This window comes from Eublepharis macularius, chromosome 10 (assembly GCF_028583425.1).
Source record: "Eublepharis macularius isolate TG4126 chromosome 10, MPM_Emac_v1.0, whole genome shotgun sequence".
Classification (NCBI taxonomy): domain Eukaryota; kingdom Metazoa; phylum Chordata; class Lepidosauria; order Squamata; family Eublepharidae; genus Eublepharis; species Eublepharis macularius.
In genome coordinates, this window is record NC_072799.1 from 38,702,960 (window position 1) to 38,724,740 (window position 21,781).

General features: G+C 42.4%; 1 protein-coding gene across 5 annotated transcripts in view; it reads right to left on the minus strand.

Moving 5' to 3' along the window:
* PRDM5 (PR/SET domain 5) overlaps positions 1–21,781 on the minus strand; it is a 130,804-nt gene that overhangs the window by 98,576 nt on the left and 10,447 nt on the right. For all 5 annotated transcript variants that reach the window (XM_054990171.1, XM_054990170.1, XM_054990169.1 and 2 more), the window contains exon 3: positions 10,335–10,457. In XM_054990171.1, the coding sequence (XP_054846146.1) occupies positions 10,335–10,457 (123 nt within the window). The remainder of the gene's footprint in view (positions 1–10,334; positions 10,458–21,781) is intronic.

Below are 21,781 nucleotides of genomic sequence, written 5' to 3' on the forward strand. Positions count from 1 at the left end.
TGATTTACACTAATGATTGACATTGAAATTGAACCAGCTTTCCTTGCTTATAATTAGAATGGATGTATGTATGGACTCATAACTAGACATGGGCACGAACAGCATTACGAACAGAAAAAAAACCACGAACAGCCCATTTGTCTGTTCGCGAACAAGCCGTTCATGAGGCCCCATTCTAAACAAACAAGTGGTCTTCGTTGCCTTCATCAGCCATTCATCAAGCCAGACAGCCTGGCACCTGCAATCAATTCCCTTGGCAACTGGAGGCAGGGACTGAACTCTGTCCAAACTCCTTCTGGCTTTCCTTCTGGCTCTAACCCTTCAAAGTACTTCCAGCAGAGAGTCCCATTTTTGCCACTGTGAAGAGAAAATGACAACAAAGGGGGGACCCATGCATCATGCCTTTCCCGGGGTGCAATCTCTCTGAAACTTGGGGGGTCTTCGGAGGATGGTGAGGACTATGTCACCTGCAAATTTGGTGGGTATTGGACATTGAGAAGGCCAGTTTGTAATCCCTCAAAGTAGCTGCCTTCCAACAGGCAGTCCCATTTTTGCCACTGTGAAGAGAAAACGACAGCAAAGGGTGGGGGACACACATGGATCATTCCTTTCTTGGGGTGCAATCTCTCTGACACTTGGGGGGGGGTCTTCAGAGGACAGTGAGGACTATGTCCCCTGCAAATTTGGTGGGTGTTGGACATTGGGAAGGTCAGTTTGTGGGGTGTTTAAAGGGCCCTGCCCCTTGCATGTGGCAGGAAAGGGCTCTTTAAACTATCAGCTGTCACCTGCCAGCTTATGGTTTAAAGGGATCTTTAAAGGGCCATAAACAGCGAACAACGAACATGTTTGTGAACAGGATCATGTTCGTTACTGTTCGTTGTTCATTGTTCGTGGATGGCAACGAACAATGAATAGCTTGTTCGGGTTTTTTTTCTCGTTCGTGCCTATGTCTACTCATAACATCATTATATTGTGTGTAGAAGTTGATTGTTGTAAATTGAGAAGAAATTGTTGCACAATATTTATCAGCTGAAATATTTATTGTTCTGGCTTTTGAGCACTTTTCACTTTAGAAATTATAATGATTTCTGTTATTGTGTTTTTGCTGGGGATTTACCTACGGGGGCATTAGTCTTTTCTAACAGTATTTAAGTTAACATAATAGCAGCTTAGTTCTCAATTATTTTTATCTGAACTCAAATCATATTTATTTGACCCTGGTAAAAGGCTAACATTCATACTGAAATAGCCAATTTGATTTAGAACAAATAGTTAGCTACGGTATTCTCATTGTATAAGTACAGACAATAAATGTCCAGTATTCAAAACACTAAATATCTGAAATATCTAATACACAACTGTGTATCTAACCATCAAATTAAGAATATAATGAAAAACCTTTGCCAAATGGCCTTCCAGTATGTAAATATATCAAGTCACATAAGCCCATTTGTCCTTGTTTTCCTCCTGGCTTACTGCCTTCTCCCTCCCTACCACAATTCCCTTCAGTCTTTCAGGCCCAGAGACAGACCAGTTGTACCATATTTATTGTAGTGTTGACTGATTCTCAAATACTAATCTTCCATTATTACATTTGTTAAGTATGACTTTAAACCACTCTACTGCATCACAGTAAATACCTCCTTTCCCATTAACCTTTGCCATTTCATTATTCTAGTTTGCTGAGCTTGTCCAGACCACCAGAATGTCTGGTGGTTAATGAACAGAGTGTTTGACTGTAAAGATTTGGCTGTGAGTCTGTTTATAAAGAGTTTTGACGTTAACAACCAAGGAGCCTTCACCACACAGTAGTCAATGCCAGACATGAATGTTTTTAAAAACATAAAACTGGCAAAACAGATAAGAACATAGCCAGATTTTTTTTCTTGTTCAAGATTGTTCAAAAAAGTAATTTCTTGACAACCTAAAACTATTGGAAATCAATAAAGGGAAAACACTGTTATCATTTCCAACTCTAGGCTTTAAGCACTGGTCTCAGCTGCGGATTTTATGTGTTCACTGATCACTTGATTGACAGGACCACAGATGGAAGGTTTTTTGCTGCTTTCATGCTGAAGAAAATGTGCAAATAAATAATTTAATGATAGTATTGTGCAATCTTAATCAGAGTTGTACTCTTCTAAGCCTTTATTGACTTCAATGAACTTAAAAGGGTATACATTTGCACTGTTATGTTGTACAAGAGCTTATACGTAACAGTTCAGTTGGGAAGTACAGCAATTTTGATTGAACATTTCCGTTTTGGAAGTTGTTCATAAAGGATTGGATCCAACCAGATTTTCACCTACTAAAAAGGAAGAAGGTGATCTTCTTTGACCTCCAAAAAGGCTATGTTGGGGTATGTGAGACGAGGATTCCAATACGGAGGGGACATGAGTAAGACTGGATCTAACTCACAGTGTGACATTCATTAGAGTACTCGGATAACTTTCTAATAATGATTTTAAAAAACACATCCATAATGTAGACATTTTGAAGATAAGGGTTCTAAATAGCATATGGACAAGAACAAATAGCACAGGCATAAGCCACTAGCCTTGTTCAAACACAATACCTACTATTTGCTCTTCTCAGCTATAAGCCAAGAATATTTCTACTACTTTTACCCTCACATCATTATCCCACTGCTAAAGCCAATACCTATAATGATTTTGCTTTTTGCTTTTAACCTTAAAATCATTGGACCTCAGTCCAACTACTCCTTACATTATCATAAACTTGTACCTCAAGAGGGCCTTGGTCACAACAAACACTCCTTTTATTTCCACTCACACAGACCTTCACCTGTTCTCTACTTTATTCAGGCTTCTTACTTTGAAAACACCTTCCCTTAGGGATTTGAATCCCACTGCTAACACCATCTGTGGCATTTTGCCCTGTCTGTGTGACCTAGATATTGCCACTTCCCAGAAAGGTTTTTGCTGCCACCAAAAGCTTTCGCCTCAGATCTCTTCTGTTTAACTGGTAATATAGGAAGGCTTGTTATAGATGGTAGTATGACGGAATGATCAGTGCGTGAGGGTGGTTGTGAGGTAAAAAGGGATCCTTTTTTGCTTAAATAGAAGTAGAATTTATGTATAAGTACGTAAGTGTGATGGTTGCAGAGTATTGATAAACCTATTGGTTTCAGAATAGTTTCAGGTAGCTGTGTTGGGCTGCAGGTGAAGAGCAAAGTGGTTTCCAACATAGTTATATATTCACAGACCAAGTCACAGACTACTTTTCCACATAGAGCTTCACTAACAGAATAAACAATCCTCTCATCCGCACAGATTCACTCAGGCCTTTTCAGACAGTTTTCCTGACCTAGATAGAATAACCTTTCTGAGCTATACTCAGATTGACCCAGTCACACACAAAGATTGCCTGACTTAGCCAGAATGAACACTTTTACTCAATACACTGACTAAAATTGCAGTTTGCTCCACCCCTAGGGTCCAGTTATCATCCAATCAGATTGCACTCCATTCACCCATCCAGCCCCCCCTTCTGTTCTCAGAGGTCTGCATTTAAACTCACAGTAACCTATTAGTACCAACAAATTTATTTACATGCGAAACGTTACATAAGGGTTTAAATAACATACAGATAATAAAAATTACAGTTATTTTGAAGCCTCATAGCATAAATTCACTAGCCTTGTTCAGCCACAATACCTGCTATAGTCTGTGCAATCTATAATTTGTCCAGTTTAATGGCAAACCGATGACAAAAACAGGAATGGAGAGAAATGAAGAGAAAAGGAAGGAGGAGAAAGGATGGGCAAGTCTAAGCTCTTCCATGTACATCTGGGTCACAGCACTGAAGAGTATAGTCAGTTACTACAGTGCAATTCCATGCAGTTACTCCTATTTAAATGTATTCATTTCAATTGATTTAGAATAGGATTGCAGGGTTAAGTATGTAAAAATCTTTCCCATTTAATTCAATGGAAGTTAACAGGAAGTTAACTTTGGTTGCACAGATGCACCCTATATGTTAGCCAACACTACATAATACACATTTTATCATTTTTATTTATATTATTTCTAATCTGTCTTTCTTGCTGAGACTTGCAAATGTATCATTTGTCTGGACATTACTTCTTCATGTTCACAAGATAAGCTTTGATTGATTGACCGATTGGTTTTCATGTGTTATTTTTCCATTGCCGAAAGCTTCAGAGACAACATTAAAATCATACACTGAACATTAACAGAAAACTGTAGTCGGCTATTGGAAAGTAAAGAGCTTCGTAGATAATCTCTTCTCATAGCTAGTGATAGAGGCTCCAACAAAGATAGGGCTTGAAACTGAAAGCTTTATATTTTATTCCAACTTAAATGATATGCACAACCATTCCAATAAAGAGGAGGTTAGGCATAGACTTTTTTGCCCTCATTGGCTTTCGTCCGACTTGAACAACATGCATGTTTGTTACAACTGATTCATTTTCAACAATAATTGCTTCCTGTCCACAAAAATCTTCCATATTTTTTTCTTAATCTTGTACATAATTACATTTTTCTGAGATTACCAGGATCTCAAAGTAAGCCTTTACATGTTGCACAACATAGACAATAAACCAAGGAATGACTACACAAATAATTAAAAACTAGTTGTTTTCTTTTAACATTGTCAATTAAGATATTTTGAACATTACATGTGAACAGTGTAGAAGCACAATCAGACTGCCACATGGCTTGTTAGTTAATTAGGTCTCTGTAGTACCCAAATGTGTGGGCACATTATTCTGTAATCAGTGGTATGTAATTATTCAATCACATTATTAAGATTATGATTCTCTTGGGTCTTGTACGGATAATCCATATAAAGAATTATTGGACAGTTTTCTTTGCTTGAGTGCTTTCACTGTGATGTAATTGATTTTAATGAAAACTAACTAAAGTTAATGATACAAACGTGAAAGTCATTTTTCCAGAGTATGGATAACAAATTGCCTCTTTGTAACAATTCTGTAGCAAGGAGCAACAATTGACAAAAATGATTTATGTCAGAACAAACGCACAATCAAAATGTTAATTTTGTTCTAAACCAGCCTTTCATTATTTATGCCACTGGGTAAAAAAAGATGGATCTTGCAATACAAGAATAACAACAGAAGCTGACTTAAGACACTCCTGTAGTATCAGTGATGAACTTGAAAGTAATCGAAAAGAATGGCTCTCAAGTCATGGTCAAGTCCATCAAGACTGTAAGAGAATTCCAACTACAAATACATGTTGAGGATGATGCTGTACAAAAAAACAGAAAAGCTTCTTAAGCAGCAGTCACCAATTGCCAGACCACATGCTGAACAAGGGCACCCAAGACCATTTTATCTGGCATGTCGGCAGGGTTGCCAGGCTCCCTCAACCTCCCGGCAGGGGATAGGGGCCTGGCACTTTCCTTGGGGGAGAGGGGGGGTTCATGCGTGCAAAGCGTGCGCGTGCACCCCACAAGCGCAATGACATCAGTTCAGGAGTGTCGTCATCGCGCAGCCCCTGGGAGCGCGCCCAGGCTCTGCAGGGGCTCAAAAAGGGCCCGATCCATGCCAAAACGGGCCCATTTTCAGGTGCTGCCGAGCACAGGAGTGCTCCTGTGCTCTGCAGTGTCTGAAAACGGGCCTGTTTTGTTGTGGATCGGGCCTGTTTTGAGGCACTGTGGAACGCAGGAGTATTCCTATGTGCCACAGCACCTGAAAACGGGCCCGTTTTGCCACGGATTGGGCCCATTTTGGGTGCTACAGAGTGCAGGAGCACTCCTGCACTCCACAGTGCCTCAAAACGAACCTGATTTCAGCCCAAACGGGTCCATTTTGAGATGCTGCAGAGTGCAGGAGTGCTCCCGCGCTCCACAGTGGCCCGGATCCAGGCCAAAATGGGCCTGATCCCAGCAGCTGCTGCGTGCAATGCCACGGGGGAGCACACATGGAAGGTGCATGCCATCCGCTGGTTAGGTAAGTGGGGGCGGGGAGTGGGGGCAGGGATCCCCCGCCCCCACTGGGGGGCTGGCATCCCTACATGTAGGGCCAATTTTTTGTCTGATGGTGTTGTTAGTATGAGAGAAAGCAATGGGCATAGGTTATACTCATCATTACCTCCACAACCCTCTGAGGCTGCTAGCAAGATTCAGTGGCAACCCCAGAACTGTTGGCTCCAGTAGGGAAGCTTGGCTTTGACCCATTGTGTCTAGCTAAGCATCACCACCCTTTCTTTTCTGGCACAGGCTAAAATTTTTCATGCTAAAATGCCTGTATATCTCTGTTCTAACAGTTGAGTGTACCAGATGGGCCTCTCCCTCTCTCAAACAACACAATTTGATTAATTGTGTTAGTTGCCTGTTTGTACTGATACATAAACAGTGGCCATTTTCACGTCTTAACCATCATGCAAAATTACACAAAACTCATGGAACAATGGCATCTTCATGGCGTGATTTTCCATCATAATTCTGTTTTGTGGCATGATTTCTGACATCATTGTACCATGAAATGGGATAATGACGGGAAATTGCACCATGAAGATGCCATCGTTCCTTCAGTTCTGAGCAATTTTGCGTGACGGTTAAAACGTGTGAAAACGGCCACTGATATCCACAACTGATATCCACAACTTCCATTGAATTTGAGAACACTGGAACCACTGCGGTTAAGTTATGGTGAAGAGAAATCACACCTTCATTATATCCACCTATCACACAAAGGCTCTGTAAAGATGACCAAACAATCTAACATAACTGAACACCATGAGTGGTATCTGGCTGAATAAACAAATGGTTATACTTATTATACATGGCACAGGAATGTAATATCTACAATTATGTAAGAAAGACTGGAAAGAAAACGCACAGATGTGAGGAAACTTCAGGGAAGAGTGAGCATTTATTAGAACAATCTGGAAGGATTGTTGACCACTACCCATGTGGCAGACCATGTCACGGCTCTGTTCAGACTCCCTCAGCCAGGCTCCACCCCCCTTTGGGCAGAGGAGAGAGCGTGGCTGAGGGTTGAAGTTACTGTGTGTTTGCTCTTGTAACTCCCCTACAATGGCAGGCATGCAACCCCATGACTGTCTCGTTTCCAGGATCAGAACCCCAAGAAGCCACAGAAGCAGAACAGCCAGATGCAGGCAAGGAGCACTTTCATACCAGAGGGGCATCCCTTGTCTGGTTGCTGACAGCACTTGTGAAGACAGAGCCACTGCCCCTGACCATGGGCACCCTCTCAGGTTGTGGCAGACCCAGCTATGGTCTGTGCGAGGCCCAGCCCCTTTCCACACATGTGTCTGTTTCCCTTTCATGTAGGTCAGGACCCATCAGGGAAGCCAGAGATCATGGCTGTTCCAGCCCCTGGTGATCCATCCCGGCTGCCATTCAAGCCCTGTCCACAGAGCCATTACCTGGGCAGCCCACAACTTGATCCTGCTCCTAAGAAGGCAGCATGAGGAACAACCCTCATGGCTCCAACTGCCATGCGAGAAAGTGCAGCTCCTGTCTCAACCAAGTGAAACTGGCAGTATGTGACAGGACATCCTTTTCACTGCTGGCAGTTCAATAAAGTCTGGGTTGAACAATCAGTTCCTCCCTGCCTCTTTGCTCACCAACAACCTACAGCAGCTCCCACTCGCTCCCCCTAGGGGGAGTCACAAGTCACATTCCCAGGGATGGTCCCCAGCCCTGGACTGCCAGGGAAGTGGCAGCACAACGAATTCACTAGGTGCATCAACCCCACTGGGTAACTCAGCCCCTGAACGGAACTGGGGGGGGGGCTGGCATTGATCCCATGGGAGTTGCCACTGCACACTGTTCCCTTCCCACCCAGCCCCTCCCCTCACATGGCAGCGAGGCAAACGGGGTGTGACATGAAATCTTACCCATGTGCAGATGTAAGGGCCATTAATCCCCCTCGTCACTGTTGGGGTCTGAGGGTCCTTTTGGTCATGGAGAGTGGCCCTCTCACCCCAGCATAGGAAAGCCAGCAAGCAGCTATAGGGGAACACAGGGCAGCTGTTACAACTGCTGGAGGGGGGCTCTGTGGGCACCTCCCCAGCAGGGTATGACCAAGAGTGGTTATTGCCAGGACACCCCCCTCATCTGCATATGGAGATCCTTTGTGGCAGCTGGGGGGTTGAGGCCAGGGAGGAGACCACCACCCTTGAACCCACGTGTGTGTGGCCTGGTGAAAGAGATTGGCCCTATACAGCTGGCTGTGTGATCCAGGCACAAGAGGGTGTTGCAATGCTGTAGGCACCAAAACTGGGGCATGCCCCCCTACAGCAAGGGTCCAGCTACCTGAGTTGCATGGGACAGCTGGGTGCCCCTGGCACAGCCATGGGAGTTGCAGCCCCATGACCTGCCCAATCAGTGACAGGGGCTGCCCCTACAGCATCAGGGCTCCTCCTGGATGTCTTCCCCCTAGCCAGGCACCCCAATATGGATGCTATGACTGTAGGGGCATGTGGTCCCTGGCTGCCTGCTCTCGGACAAGGGGGAATGGAGGTGTTGATGGAGCCATGGGAATTGCGGCTCATACATTGGCTGCGCCTTTGCTTGCCACTCTCATGCCTGTCATGGGAGTGGCGTGGCCACTGAAGGATGCTGGTGGGGTTGTCAAGGGAACAGTAGGGCACATGCTCTCAGCAACGGTCTCGTTGTGCCTTCCCAGGCTCGGGCAGCAGTGTTGCTCTCCCATGAAAGTCCTTAGGGAGTGGACGAGTGGTGCTGCAGGTATATGGGCGTGTGGGTGCCAGCAACACAGCGGGCCTCAGGATTGCACTGCCTGTCTTCCTCCATCCCACAGTTGAGCTCTCTGGGAACTCAAAGGCACTGCAAAGTCATAAACAACTCTGCATTTTCCTCTTGCTTAACACAAGACCTCCAAATAGAACAGGGGAAGCGTGCAGGTCAGCTTGCAAAAACATTTGCAACTATGATCCTGACTCCTGTTTCATGTATGATGTCATTCCTCTGTAGTTATGCCTTTGATTTCATATTTAAATAGTTCTACTGAGTTTGTTTACATTGATAATATAGCTTAAAATGGCTAGTTTCCATTTACCCCCACATCCAAGGCTCCAATTAAATGAAAATGCCACCCTTATAGTGCAGTTAATGAAGCACAAATTTAGGTCAATATTTAAATGCACAAAATTAAATGAAAGAGCAGCTTTTGTTTTATTTAGATATTCATATCCCACTTTTCAATGTGCACCAAAGCAGCTTATATCATTCTTCCTTTCTCCATTTTATCCTTACAGCAACCTTATGAGGTAAGGTAGGCTGAAAGAGACTGACTGATCCAAGGTCATCTAGTGATGTTCCATGGCAGAGTGGAGATTCAAACCTGAGTCTCCCAGAACAATACTCTAACTACTAGTAAACACTAAAGATGGGCACAAACCAAAATATGAACCAAAGTTTATCACAAACCAGGCCGGTTTGTGGTTCGTGAACCAGTGGTTCACCAGAGCCCATTTCTGACAAACCTCCACGAATTTTAGGGCAGTTCTTTTGGTTTGTTTTTTGGTTCGTCACCGCAAAAAGCCTGGTGCTAATCAATCAGTTTTCTAGGCAATGGGTGTTGGGCTTTCTGCAAACCTTCTACTGACCCAGAAGTGACCTTCTGCTTAACCGCAAGTGACTTTCTGCTGACTCGGAAGTGGTGATTTGCTGGCCCAGAATTGACGTTTTCATGAATCAAACAAATCGGTTCATGAACCGGGGCAGATTTATGAAAGTTCGTGGTTCGTGAAACATGAGTCAGAGATGGTTCGTGCCCATCTCTAGTAAACACTGACTCTCTTTCTAACTTAAGTGGTACTAATTATATGCTCACAGTAAGGCACATGGTTAACTTCCTCTTGATTTAGAAGTATCTTGGGAACTATTTTGGAAATTTTTGCAACATTTTTCGGTATTAAACTGAAAGGAATGGAATGTATGGATAAGAACAAGATACTGTATTACAGTATTTACTCAAATGCTAAACTCGGCTTAGTTTCCAGGTATGTCAACAAATAAGAGGTCATCTTACTTTCACATACAAGTACAGTTACATCCAATAATAAACTTGAGGGGGGAGTGTAAAACATTTTTAAGTTTTGGTGGAGGTCATCTTACATTCATCTTTCTTTCCAGTAAATATGGTACTTTTAGACTCCTGTGTTTTTTCTCTCTCAGAATACTTCACAACACTATGTTTATGAGGCTACATGGAACAATAAACAATTGCAAGGATTATGTCTTTCAACCCATCTGCTGTTTGCTACCATAGATAAACACCAAGCAAGATGGCATCCTATAAAGAATCTGAACAAGGATTCAACATGTTTTACCTGGATGGCTGCCAAGTTCTTCTGTTCCTGGGATGGCGCTTCATGTACAAAACGCAACCAGTTAGAATGTCTCGGATTGCTGGCATCCAGAACATAAAGCACCTCACCTTTATTCCCACGAACCTGAAATAGAAAGAACCATTTAGCAATAAACTAACACTCTGAAGGAGAGGAGAAGATCATAATCTTTCACTAAAAACATGGAGAACCTATCCAAGCCTGTTGGCAGGAGAAGTAATCTGTCTCATTTCCAAACGACATGCCATATGCTACTTCCCTGACCCACATCCCTCCATCAACAACCAGCTTCCCATTTGTTACCCCTATTCCCGCTTCCTTACTTCATCCACTGCAATGGATTTTGCCTGAGTTTTAATGGCAATCCATTATACCACATCCCTCAACACTTTGCCCCTTCCCTCATTCTAACTTTATCAGTTTCATTTAGTTTGGATCCTTTCTTTCTAGTTTCAAACATTCTCTGCATGGTCTAGCTTCAAGATAAAATCACTGTGTAATCTTATCGGTTTCTAACCACACTCCTGGCTTCCTCCCTACATTGTTTATTATTTATAATAAATCATTTCTGTATTCTGCCATTTCTTTAAATACTCTTTGTGTTCTTGGGTAGTATGTTCAGAAATAGGCTTCTGTATTTAGAGAAGCTGTTTTCCCTCACACAAGGTAAGGTAGTAATGAGTCCAGAAGCACCTTTAAGACTAACCAATTTTACTGTAGCATAAGCTTTCAAGAACCACAGTTCTCTTCGTAAAATGCATGAGGTATAGTGGTTGCAGCGTCAGACTAGGATCTGGGAGACCCAGGATTTGCCATGGTAGCTAGCTGGGCAAGCTTGGGCCACCCTCATAGGATTGTTGTGGTTGTAAAGATAAAATGGAGGAGGGGAGGACAATGTCCCCATTAGGGAGGGAAGGTGGCATAAATATCTAATTCAACAACATTTTAAAAAGCAACCCGTGGAACAATTGTTTCCAAGGAAAATCTCTCTTCCACATACAAATGTCAGCTTCACAAAGCAATGCACAGGGCTTGAGATGTCCTGCTGCGATCTTTGTTATTGTTGGGGCTCTTATGCCTCTGCACAGCACATTAGATCCACATAGAGCAAGCAGGAAGCCCATATAACCTACTCAGATTCCTCACACATTCACATAGGAAATCCCTGGGAAACAGCAAGATGGGCATATTGTAAAAGGCAAGACAAAGAAAGGACACGCACAAAATGTATGTTACATTTGGTGAAAGGAGTATCTGGTTTTGGCTAAAATACAAAAATCAGAGTTTGCACACATAATCCTGGTCTATAATAGTGGAAAATTCTTCCGCTGAGCTTTTGACAAATCTGACAAAGAGAATCTGACAAAAATGTGTACTACTGACTTTCACCACTGGATGTACTAGATGTTTTCAGCATTGATATGGATATTTGGCAACCCATATCAAAGCGCTGGACAACATTTATTAAAGATCTTAAGAAGTCCTTTGCAACAGGGCCTCTGGCAATTTGACCAAATTCAAATATAAGTTGGGAAAAAGTAAACACATCTGTGCTCTCATTAGCACTTTCAACTGCAGCCATTCTTCTTCATTTGCCTTTCAAAACTCACATATGTACCATTCCTCACAGCATGAGACAGCAGCATTTTCACAACTAGAGCAGAAAACAACAAAATGAAGCCTCTTCTAGCGTGTCTGAAAGGAAAAGCCATGCTTTATTCAGTTATGTCACGTACACTTTTCTTTTCCTGACCTTTATCTTGTACCCCTAAGATCCTGTATATGGGACATAAAATAACAAAACTTGTATTTTTCCATTGCAATTCGTTTCTGAGGGATATTATAATGTAGCTTGAATAGCCACATTATACAGAAACAGGTACATTTTAGGGGCAAATTGTTTATACTGTTAAACCACAGATTTCAAAGTGAGAGGCAGAGGAATTCACAATTGTAAATAAAAACACAGGCTTTAAAAAATCAGTTTTCAGATTTCTTCCACCACCATATTTGTTGTGTCAACATTCCACTTGTCTGAGCAGCACAACATAACATAAGGTCCTGAGATGCTCAGCAGAAAGTTAGTACACATTTAAAATAAACAAAACATATGTTCAATGAAGATACAGCAACAGAGGAATTCTTAATCCCATGTCAACATACCCATGCATGGTCAATGACATAAATCATTACCATTTGCAAAAGAATAAGGAATCCTCTTACATAGCCTTGCAGCTTCAACTATTGCATCAGAATACAGTTTAAGCAACCATGATCCCATTATGTCCAATCCACATGTAAGATTCTGCTGCAGTTTCAGGCCCTGGCTATGTTTTATTTCACTTTAAAATTCTCTTAGCTAGCTATTTATGTCACCAGGAAATTGGGGGTCTCTTATTCAGTGATGGCCTGTTGAACCTTTGATGGTATCACAGTTGTCCCCACCACAGAACCCTGCAATGTCGAACATACACTTAGAATTTTTACTGTTTCTTTTCTTGGCTCTTTTAGAAAGCCGTTTATGACTCTCTTTACACTTCTGGGTGCTTTTAGTAGCCTTCCTTGCCTTTTTCACTGATTCACCTGTGACCAAGACTGGGATCATGCTGCCAGGTGATTCCAAACTTTTCCCTTAGGAAAAGTCAGTTCATTTTTACATGGATACAGGTAGTCTCAATACAGCAAATCTTAACAAAACACTCTTGACATTGTTCATGACATTAAAAGAAATTGCTGCTTCTAAGATTCCTCAAGCAATATAAAAGTCTCTTCTCTTTATTACTCTCCAAAAAGAGATTTGTTTCCCTAAAGAGACAGATGTATGAATGCAATTTATTTTTGAAGATAACAGGATTGGTATCAGCTGTGGAAAAAAACAGAAACTGAGGCAAAAGTTTTATATTACATATATTTTACTTGGGGGAGGGGGGCACATGAGCAAAAACCAGTGTTAATTCTGGCATGAATATGGATGAAATTAAAGCAATCACATTTCAGACAGGCTGACATTCCCACAATAGCTCTGGTTTACGCTGCATTTTCAACATGAAAGGGCTAAAAGCCTGGAGGGACCTCTGCAGTACACAAAACCGTACATTAAACTAAGCAGACAAGTAACACAATCATGAAAACTGGAGCCATCGTCTATAAACGAATATAGTTGCACTCCTGCACAGAGTTAAGCTACTTAAATGACACTTCTGTCAATGACATTGCAGAAGTCTTAACAGTGCTTAGAATTGCAGCTTTAATCACTGCCTTTCACAGCTCCAAAGACAAGCTCAGAATGTAGCCATCAGAGCAAAGTCGAAAAGCTCAGAAAAGAAACAACAGCTAAAAAGAATTCATCTGATGTGATTTTTACAAACAGCACATCTCACAACTTCTGTACATGCATACTTGTTTTCATTAATTTCCACATTTTTAGCACACTTAATTCAGCACATTCCTTAATGCTGTGGATAGTCTTTAAGATGAAGAATCAAGAGAAGAGCTTGTTCCTTTTCCTATGGCACCAAATGATCTCAGTACAGATAAGCACAGATTTCAGCCCAAGTATTTTCTAATTTGGGAGTGAAAGTTGAACAAGTGAAGGTTGAACAAATATAATGGACTTAACATGGTGCTCCAGTTACAGTGCATTGTCTAAAATACTATATTCTAGCGGTTTGAAAGTCTCCCATGCTGCTACTACAGTGAGGGTACCAAAAAAATGGTGTATGCTGCTTACTGGGTTACAGAAGGCTCTGAAGCTGGTTTGGGCTACTGAAACTCAAGTTTCTTTCCCGGAATTAACGGTGGCCTAGGCTGCCTTCATAGACTAAAACAGTAACAGAACATAAGACTTACACTGTTGCTGAAGCTACAACTCCAGCCTTTTAAAACTGCAACTTCAGTCCCTTTAAAGGGCTATATCAGAGTGGCCTCAGCAATGACAGCTTGCTCCTTTGTGACACTTTTATGGTTCACCCAGCACACTTGTTGCAGTGCATGACCCAAGATCACACTATCGCCTCCAGGTTTGAAGCAAGAATAAATTCTCTCTGTTGACCAGCTTGCAGGATTTGGGGGACTGACTGAACCTGAGATTGCAGGATTTGGGGGACTGTTGCAGAGGCCAGCAACAGCTTTGCAAACAGGCACTCACAATACTTTGATCAAAAAGAGTCCAGTAGCACCTTTAAGACTAACCAATTTTATTTTAGCATAAGCTTTCGAGAATCAAGTTCTCTTCTTCAGATGCCTGATACAGAGACTGGTCAAACACAGAAGAGCAGAGGGAACAGGCAATTAGGAGGGGAGGGGGAGGGAGCAATCAAAACATTCCTTTGCTAGTATATGTAAACATCTCCTTTTGGTGTGTGTATCAGTTGGCTTCAAAGGAGTTTGCCCTGTTAGTTTGTAGAAGCCAAACAGCTAGACCATCCAATTCCAATGCAGTATGGGCCTTCGATAACCACAGCTCTCCCTGCCAGATGCATCTGACAAAGAGATCTGTGGATCCCGAAAGCCCACGCCAGGTACCACTGAGCTCCCCCAGACCCCACCTCTGTAAAGAAAATCTGTTACCTGTGGTAATGTGATAACCATTCATAGTCCCTATTCAGTCCCAGCTTGACAGAGTCAAATTTGCATATGAATTCCAGTTCAGCAGCCTCCCGTTGGATTTTGTTTTTGAAAGGTTTCTGTTGAACTACAGCGACCTTTAAGTCTTTGATGGAATGTCCTGGTAGGTTGAAGTGTTCTCCCACTGGTTTCTGGACGTTTCCATTTCTAATGTCAGATTTGTGTCCATTTATTCTTTTGCGTAGAGGTTGGCTGGTTTGTCCAATGTACAGAGCAGAAGGACATTGTTGGCACATGAGGGCATATATCAGATTGGAGGATGAGCAGCTGTACATCCTCCAATCTGATATATGCCCTCATGTGCCAACAATGTCCTTCTGCTCTGTACATTGGACAAACCAGCCAACCTCTACGCAAAAGAATAAATGGACACAAATCTGACATTAGAAATGGAAACGTCCAGAAACCAGTGGGAGAACACTTCAACCTACCAGGACATTCCATCAAAGACTTAAAGGTCGCTGTAGTTCAACAGAAACCTTTCAAAAACAAAATCCAACGGGAGGCTGCTGAACTGGAATTCATATGCAAATTTGACTCTGTCAAGCTGGGACTGAATAGGGACTATGAATGGTTATCACATTACCACAGGTAACAGATTTCCTTTACAGAGGTGGGGTCTGGGGGAGCTCAGTGGTACCTGGCGTGGGCTTTCGGGATCCACAGATCTCTTTGTCAGATGCATCTGGCAGGGAGAGCTGTGGTTATCGAAGGCCCATACTGCATTGGAATTGGATGGTCTAGCTGTTTGGCTTCTACAAACTAACAGGGCAAACTCCTTTGAAGCCAACTGATACACACACCAAAAGGAGATGTTTACATATACTAGCAAAGGAATGTTTTGATTGCTCCCTCCCCCTCCCCTCCTAATTGCCTGTTCCCTCTGCTCTTCTGTGTTTGACCAGTCTCTGTATCAGGCATCTGAAGAAGAGAACTTGATTCTCGAAAGCTTATGCTAAAATAAAATTGGTTAGTCTTAAAGGTGCTACTGGACTCTTTTTGATTTTGCTACCACAGACTAACACGGCTAACTTCTCTGCATCTATCACAATACTTTGAGGGGCTTGCTAGGAAGGTAGGGAAGGGAGTGGGGTGATCACAAGAAATATAAGCCTTTCTCACCTCAGGCCAAGGAGGGCTCCCTTATCCATTCAGGGTACACGCAAGAGAGAGGTAAGAGGTGACAGAGTAAACCCACTGTAAACCCACTTTTGCCAGTGAGGTCACACAAAGGGTATGGGCCTGAAGAGCAAGGTGTGTCTACTTTGCCACAAAGAAATGAAAATATAGAAGATCACTATAGTTCATGCCTATTTTACTCATTTAAAGTAGACTAAGAATAGAAACGGCTCTTCGTTGTGACTGTTTCAGAGCAAGTGGTTTGCTTTGCAGTATGCAACTGACTGGCCTCAAAGCAACACAGACTGGCACTGTTTGCTAAGCACAGAGTTCTACTACAGTTGTGTCTGCTTGAGTCATTCTTTGAATAATCGTAAATACATGTTGCAAAGTTAACAGTGTTCAAATTGAATCCCCACCAGCAGATCCTGCTCATGGAAGGGAATGGAGTGGGAATAGCAAAATATGCTGGTGTCCTGATAAACCATTAATACTGGCTCAACCAGTCAAGTGGGCATTGTGCTGGAAACAGAGTATAGGGTTAAGTGTAACATTCTTAAGAGGTCTCCTGAGCCAAAGTACACAGCAGCCACCCCCAAGGCTGCCATATTGACCACAGCCCCAGGAAGCTTGGAGGCTTGCATCAGACAAGAATAATAGTTTCCGCTGTTCCTTGCCTTAAACTAGTTTTCCTTCCACAGGTGGATTTAGGTGTTTGCTTTCAGCAGTGAGGCTGTCGGTACCATCTGGCATTCCATAATGACGCTGTGCCCAAACTGAAGGAATCTGCAGTCAGTAAAGTTGTGGCCTCATTTTCTTATTCATGTGTGTCATCCTTCTCTCCGCAACCACCAGCCCAACCTGGGTTTGTTCCCACTTTGAGCACAAATGTGTTTTCCTTTTAATCACTGGTGTTCCTGTTCTCTTGGTACTGTAATAAAATGTTTTTGTGACAATGCTGGGAAATGTGTTTGTGTGTTTCTCAGTAAAAACTCATTCCACCCCCTCATTGTCTTGGATTGCTTATCCATCTACTACTAATATAAAGTTAGGTCTCCTTGTAAAAGCAGATTAATTGCTGTTTATAATTTGGAGTCTTCCAACCGTGCACAGAATAGTGTAGGTGGGAGCAAATATTGATTTATAGCGTTTGGGTGGTTTTTATCCCAAGCTGTAAACCTCTTCACAAGTCTTTGGTTGGTTTGTGTTATGGTCACATAGTTCCACTGAAGTAGCTTCACTGAAGACTGTTTCAGAACAAGTGGTTTGCGGTGCGGAACTGAAATGTTTCCATACCCTGCCTCATGCTGCAGTCCTTAATTTGGCAACTGAATCAAGGATACTGCTATTTGTTTGAAACCGCAGCAGTCTGTCAACTAACTAAGGAAGTATCACTGCCTAATTTTTTCAGAAAGAGACATTTACAACACCCTTAGAGGCAAACAATAATGTAACCTGATCACAAATACTGACATGCTCTGAACACAGAATATTTCAGGGAAGAATTGTTTTTACAAAGACCAAAGAAAAACATCAAACCGCACAGCATGTTGTCTTCGAGAAGCCCTCCAAGAATGTTAGTCTCATCAGTGTTCAAGCAATCGCTTTGTTATATGAGACCACATAGCCATGGGATATGGGATGCAGTTCCAAACACATTGAATGTCACCCAAGCCCAACTGAAGTCCACAGGGCCTTGAAGGTCCAAGGGCATTTAGGGTCATAGCTTTAGTAGTGGGCAAAGCTTGACATTTGCAAAGAAAAAAAAAGATCTTGAACTTTAGGTTAATCAGCATATTCATAAAAAGCATGTGATAAAGTTTTCCAGGGAACACACAAAAAGACTTCCATGACTAAATAGTCTTCAATAAATCAAAATATCCCAAGTGCCAAAGGAAGAATTTCAGGAGAATGGGTTCTCACTAGGAGTGTGCGCTTTGAGTTTCCAATTCAGAAAGATTCGGTATTTCCGAATTGGCCCCAGCATTGCTGAGCTGATTCAGAAATACCTAAGCAAAGCCTTCTGAAGGAGAGTCACTGACTCACAGGATTCTTTTCTCGTGGGGGGAGGGGGTTGGTTGTCTTGGTGGGTGGAGGGGAAGGGATTTTTTTTTAAGTTTGTATTTTAATTTTTTAAAAACTTTTTTCTGCTTGAGTGCTTATATGTTCTTGCTCGCTTGAGCGTGTGGGGTGGTGGTGGTGCCCTTCCTTGGCTTGAGTGTGTGGTGTGGAGCCTTTGGTTGGCTTGAGTGGCTGGTGTGTTTGTTGGCGTGGGGGTTGCATGGCTAGAGTTTGTTAAACTTGTTTTAATTTTGTGTTAACTTTGTTTACTAGTTAAATGTTTTTGCTGTGTGTGGGGGGGGGCTGCTTGGCTTGATTGGAGGGGCTTTGCTTGAGTGAGGGGGTGTTGCTTGAGTAGGGGTGTTTTAAGTTGCTTGGCTTGATTTGAGGGGCTTTGCTTGAGTGAGCAGGCTTTGTTAACTGATTTGCTTTGCTTGACTGGGCGGCCCTGCTGGGGGGGGGGTCTTTGCTAACTGATTTGCTTGGTTTTTTTCCTAGGGGGCTTCAGTTTGGTTCTGTTGGGGGGGGAATCCTCTGCTTCAGTTTACTTCTAGTTGCAAGAGTGTCCCTTGCTTCATAGGGTTCTATTTTTACATTTTGTATTTATGTTTAATCTATGTTGTAACTGGATGTTGTATGCTGTTGCCCGCCCTGAGCATGCTTGTGTGGAGGGCGAGCAAGAAATCTAATAATTTTTTTAAATTAATTTTTGTTTTGTGTGATTCTCTGGTGTGATGGTTTGCACTCATAGGGAACAATGGAGCCAAGCCAAGCTGCAAAGGGGGTGCTTGGTGTTTTCTGGGGTGCTTCAGTTTGGTTCTGTTGGAGGGTCCAGTCCTTGGCTTCAGTTTACTTCTATTTGCAAGAGTGTCCCTTGCTTCATATGGTTTTATTTGTGCATTTTGTATTTTTTGTTAATTCTATGTTATAAACTGCAGTTTATGTTGTGGCGTTGTATTACTGTGATGTAACGTTAATGCTGTTACCCATCCTGAGCCCACTTGTGTTGAGGCCGGGCAAGAAATCTAATAAATAAAATTATTTTAAATAATTTCTTGGTTTGTGTGATTCTCTGGTGAGATGGTTGGTGCTCATAGGGAACAATGGAGAGTGGCTGGCCAGCCTGCTATGGGGGTGCTGTGTTTTGGGTGGGAGTGTCTTTGGTTCTGTTGGCCTGTGGAGTGTGGACTGTAAGAGGAGTCTGCCTGTGGCCATAGATGCCACAATCCATGTGCTTCTGCTGTAGGAGTCTGGGTTTTTTTGCACAATAGTGGCTGTCCAGTTTGTGCAGGGGTACTTGCGTTTTTTTTGGTTGGGGGGTTCAGTTCATTTCTGTTGGGCTTCCTGGGGTATGGTTTGTAAGCGGGAGTGTGGCTGTGGTCATTGGCAGCCATGATCCATGTGTTTCTGCTGTAAGAGTCTGGTTTTTCCCATAGTAGAAACAAATGGTGGGGCTGGAGGCACCCCCCCTTGGGGAGGCCATAAAATGGCCACCCAGGGTCCAATCTCTCTGAAACTTGGGGGTTATGAGAGGACAGTTAGGAATAGGTCCCCTGCAAATTGGGCAGATTTTGCTTGCAAAAAGACACCCCAGCCCCTATTTGGCTCCTCTAAAGAGCTTCTTGGTTAGCTCCCCCTAGTTTTCCCCATAAAGAATAATGGACATTGGAGGAGGATAAGGGAACCTCCTTGGGGGGGGCTATAGAATGGCCCCCAAAGTCCAGTATCCCTGAAACTTGGGGGTCATGATAGGACAGGCAGGAGTAGGTCCCCTGAAAATTTGGTGCATTTTGCTTGCAATGCCACCCCCAGCCACCTAGAAAGCCCCCCCTAGTTTCCCCATAGGGAATAATGGAGATTGGAGGCAGATAGGAGCACCTTCTTTGGGGGGCCATAACTTGGCCCCCTGAAGTTCAATCTTTCTGAAACTTGGCTGGTTGTGAGAGGAGAATTAGGAGACTTAGGAGAGGAGACTTAGGAGAAGGTCTAATCATACCAATTTTGGTATGGTTAGGAAAGAAAATGCCCCCCCCCCAGATCTCCAGAAAGCCAGGAGCAGCATTTCCCATTGGAAACAATGACCGAATCTTTCCAAAGCATACCAAAGCAGTTTAAATCTCTTTCCCGCTTTGGTAAACCCAAAGTGGGAAACCTGAATTTTTTTGTGCTCCACACCTCAGTTTTCACCTATCTGTTACCCTGACTTACTGTCTACAAAGCTGCTTTCTATTTTCAGATGGAACAATAATCAACATATTCAATGATGCATGAGACTGGAAGTCATATGTGAGAAAATGACCATATGAAACAAAAATGGTTTCAATCATGAAAACACTGCTGGCATCCTCAAAAGGAAAAAAATTTGCTTTGGAGATATGAAAATACTCTTGGAGGAAAAACATGATTTCCCAAAGCACTTCTATGTACAATAGACAGAAGTATATTACCTGCGTATGATGGTGCTGAAGGTATCTAGTTCTTAAATGAGAACATTTCTATATCAAGGTTCTGAAGGGTAAACAGCCATATACCCAGTATATGGGTTGTGACATGGATGCAATGCACATGCCACTCTACATGCACAGTCTTTAGTTGCTTAATCTTTCACTGCATTTTGGACAGAGAAGGTAATACAAATATTACTCCATTTATATGGGACAAGAGGGTGATACAGAGCTGTAAGCTTCCAATTCTCCAACATATGCCAAATCCTTGGCCAGATGAACCAACTCTAAGAGTGTCTGCCCTCATTTATTACAAAAACAGCTTGTGGAATACTCCATGGTATTCATGTGTCTAATCTCTCTCTCTCTCTGTGTATTATATTTAGCTCAGGTTCTGCTCTAGCCATCTAATGTCTACCCAGTCAAGCATGCTCACCAAGAACAAGTAGTTCTTGCATTTGTTTCTCATTTCTGTAACCTAGTAAACTAGAATTGTTTTAACACTTCTTTCAGCGTATAGCAATATTGTCACAAAATCGTAATAAACAATATAAAAGTTTTCAGCTAAGTAAACCACTTGACTAACTTGGCTAGCAGTTTTCACTTGTCTTGCTGGTTTCTGGAAGGACTGTCTACTCAGATCAAGACAGCTGCATTTTACCTTACATATTCCTGGCACCAATCTTCTAACTCAAGGCCACTTCACAGCATGATTCATAAGACTCTACAACACTTGTATTCAGATCAATGTTTCTAAGCATAAGCCACTTGGGTTCAACCATTCAGGAAGTCATAAAATTTGGTATGTAGAAATCTGTGCAAGATTCTGAAAATAGGTCTGAGGGAAAGATTATGAAACAGTGTCAGAGACTGTTTCTTCTATAGGTGGTTTTTAGAGAATGTGGATGAAAGTGGTAACTGGCTGCAACATTCCAAACCAACAGATAAAAAACCATTAATAAGATTCAAAAGATTATTGCTCTTCTACCTTTTCTTAATGAAGCATTAATATAGTCAATCTTTTATAAGCACCGTCTGATTCAGTCCATACACATTTATACCACAATAAATATGTTAATATTTATGATGTTGCAAAACTCTTGTTTGATTTTGCTGCAACAGACTAACATGGCTTGAGATCTCTGAAGACTGGCCTTCTTCACAGGCAAACCCTATGTG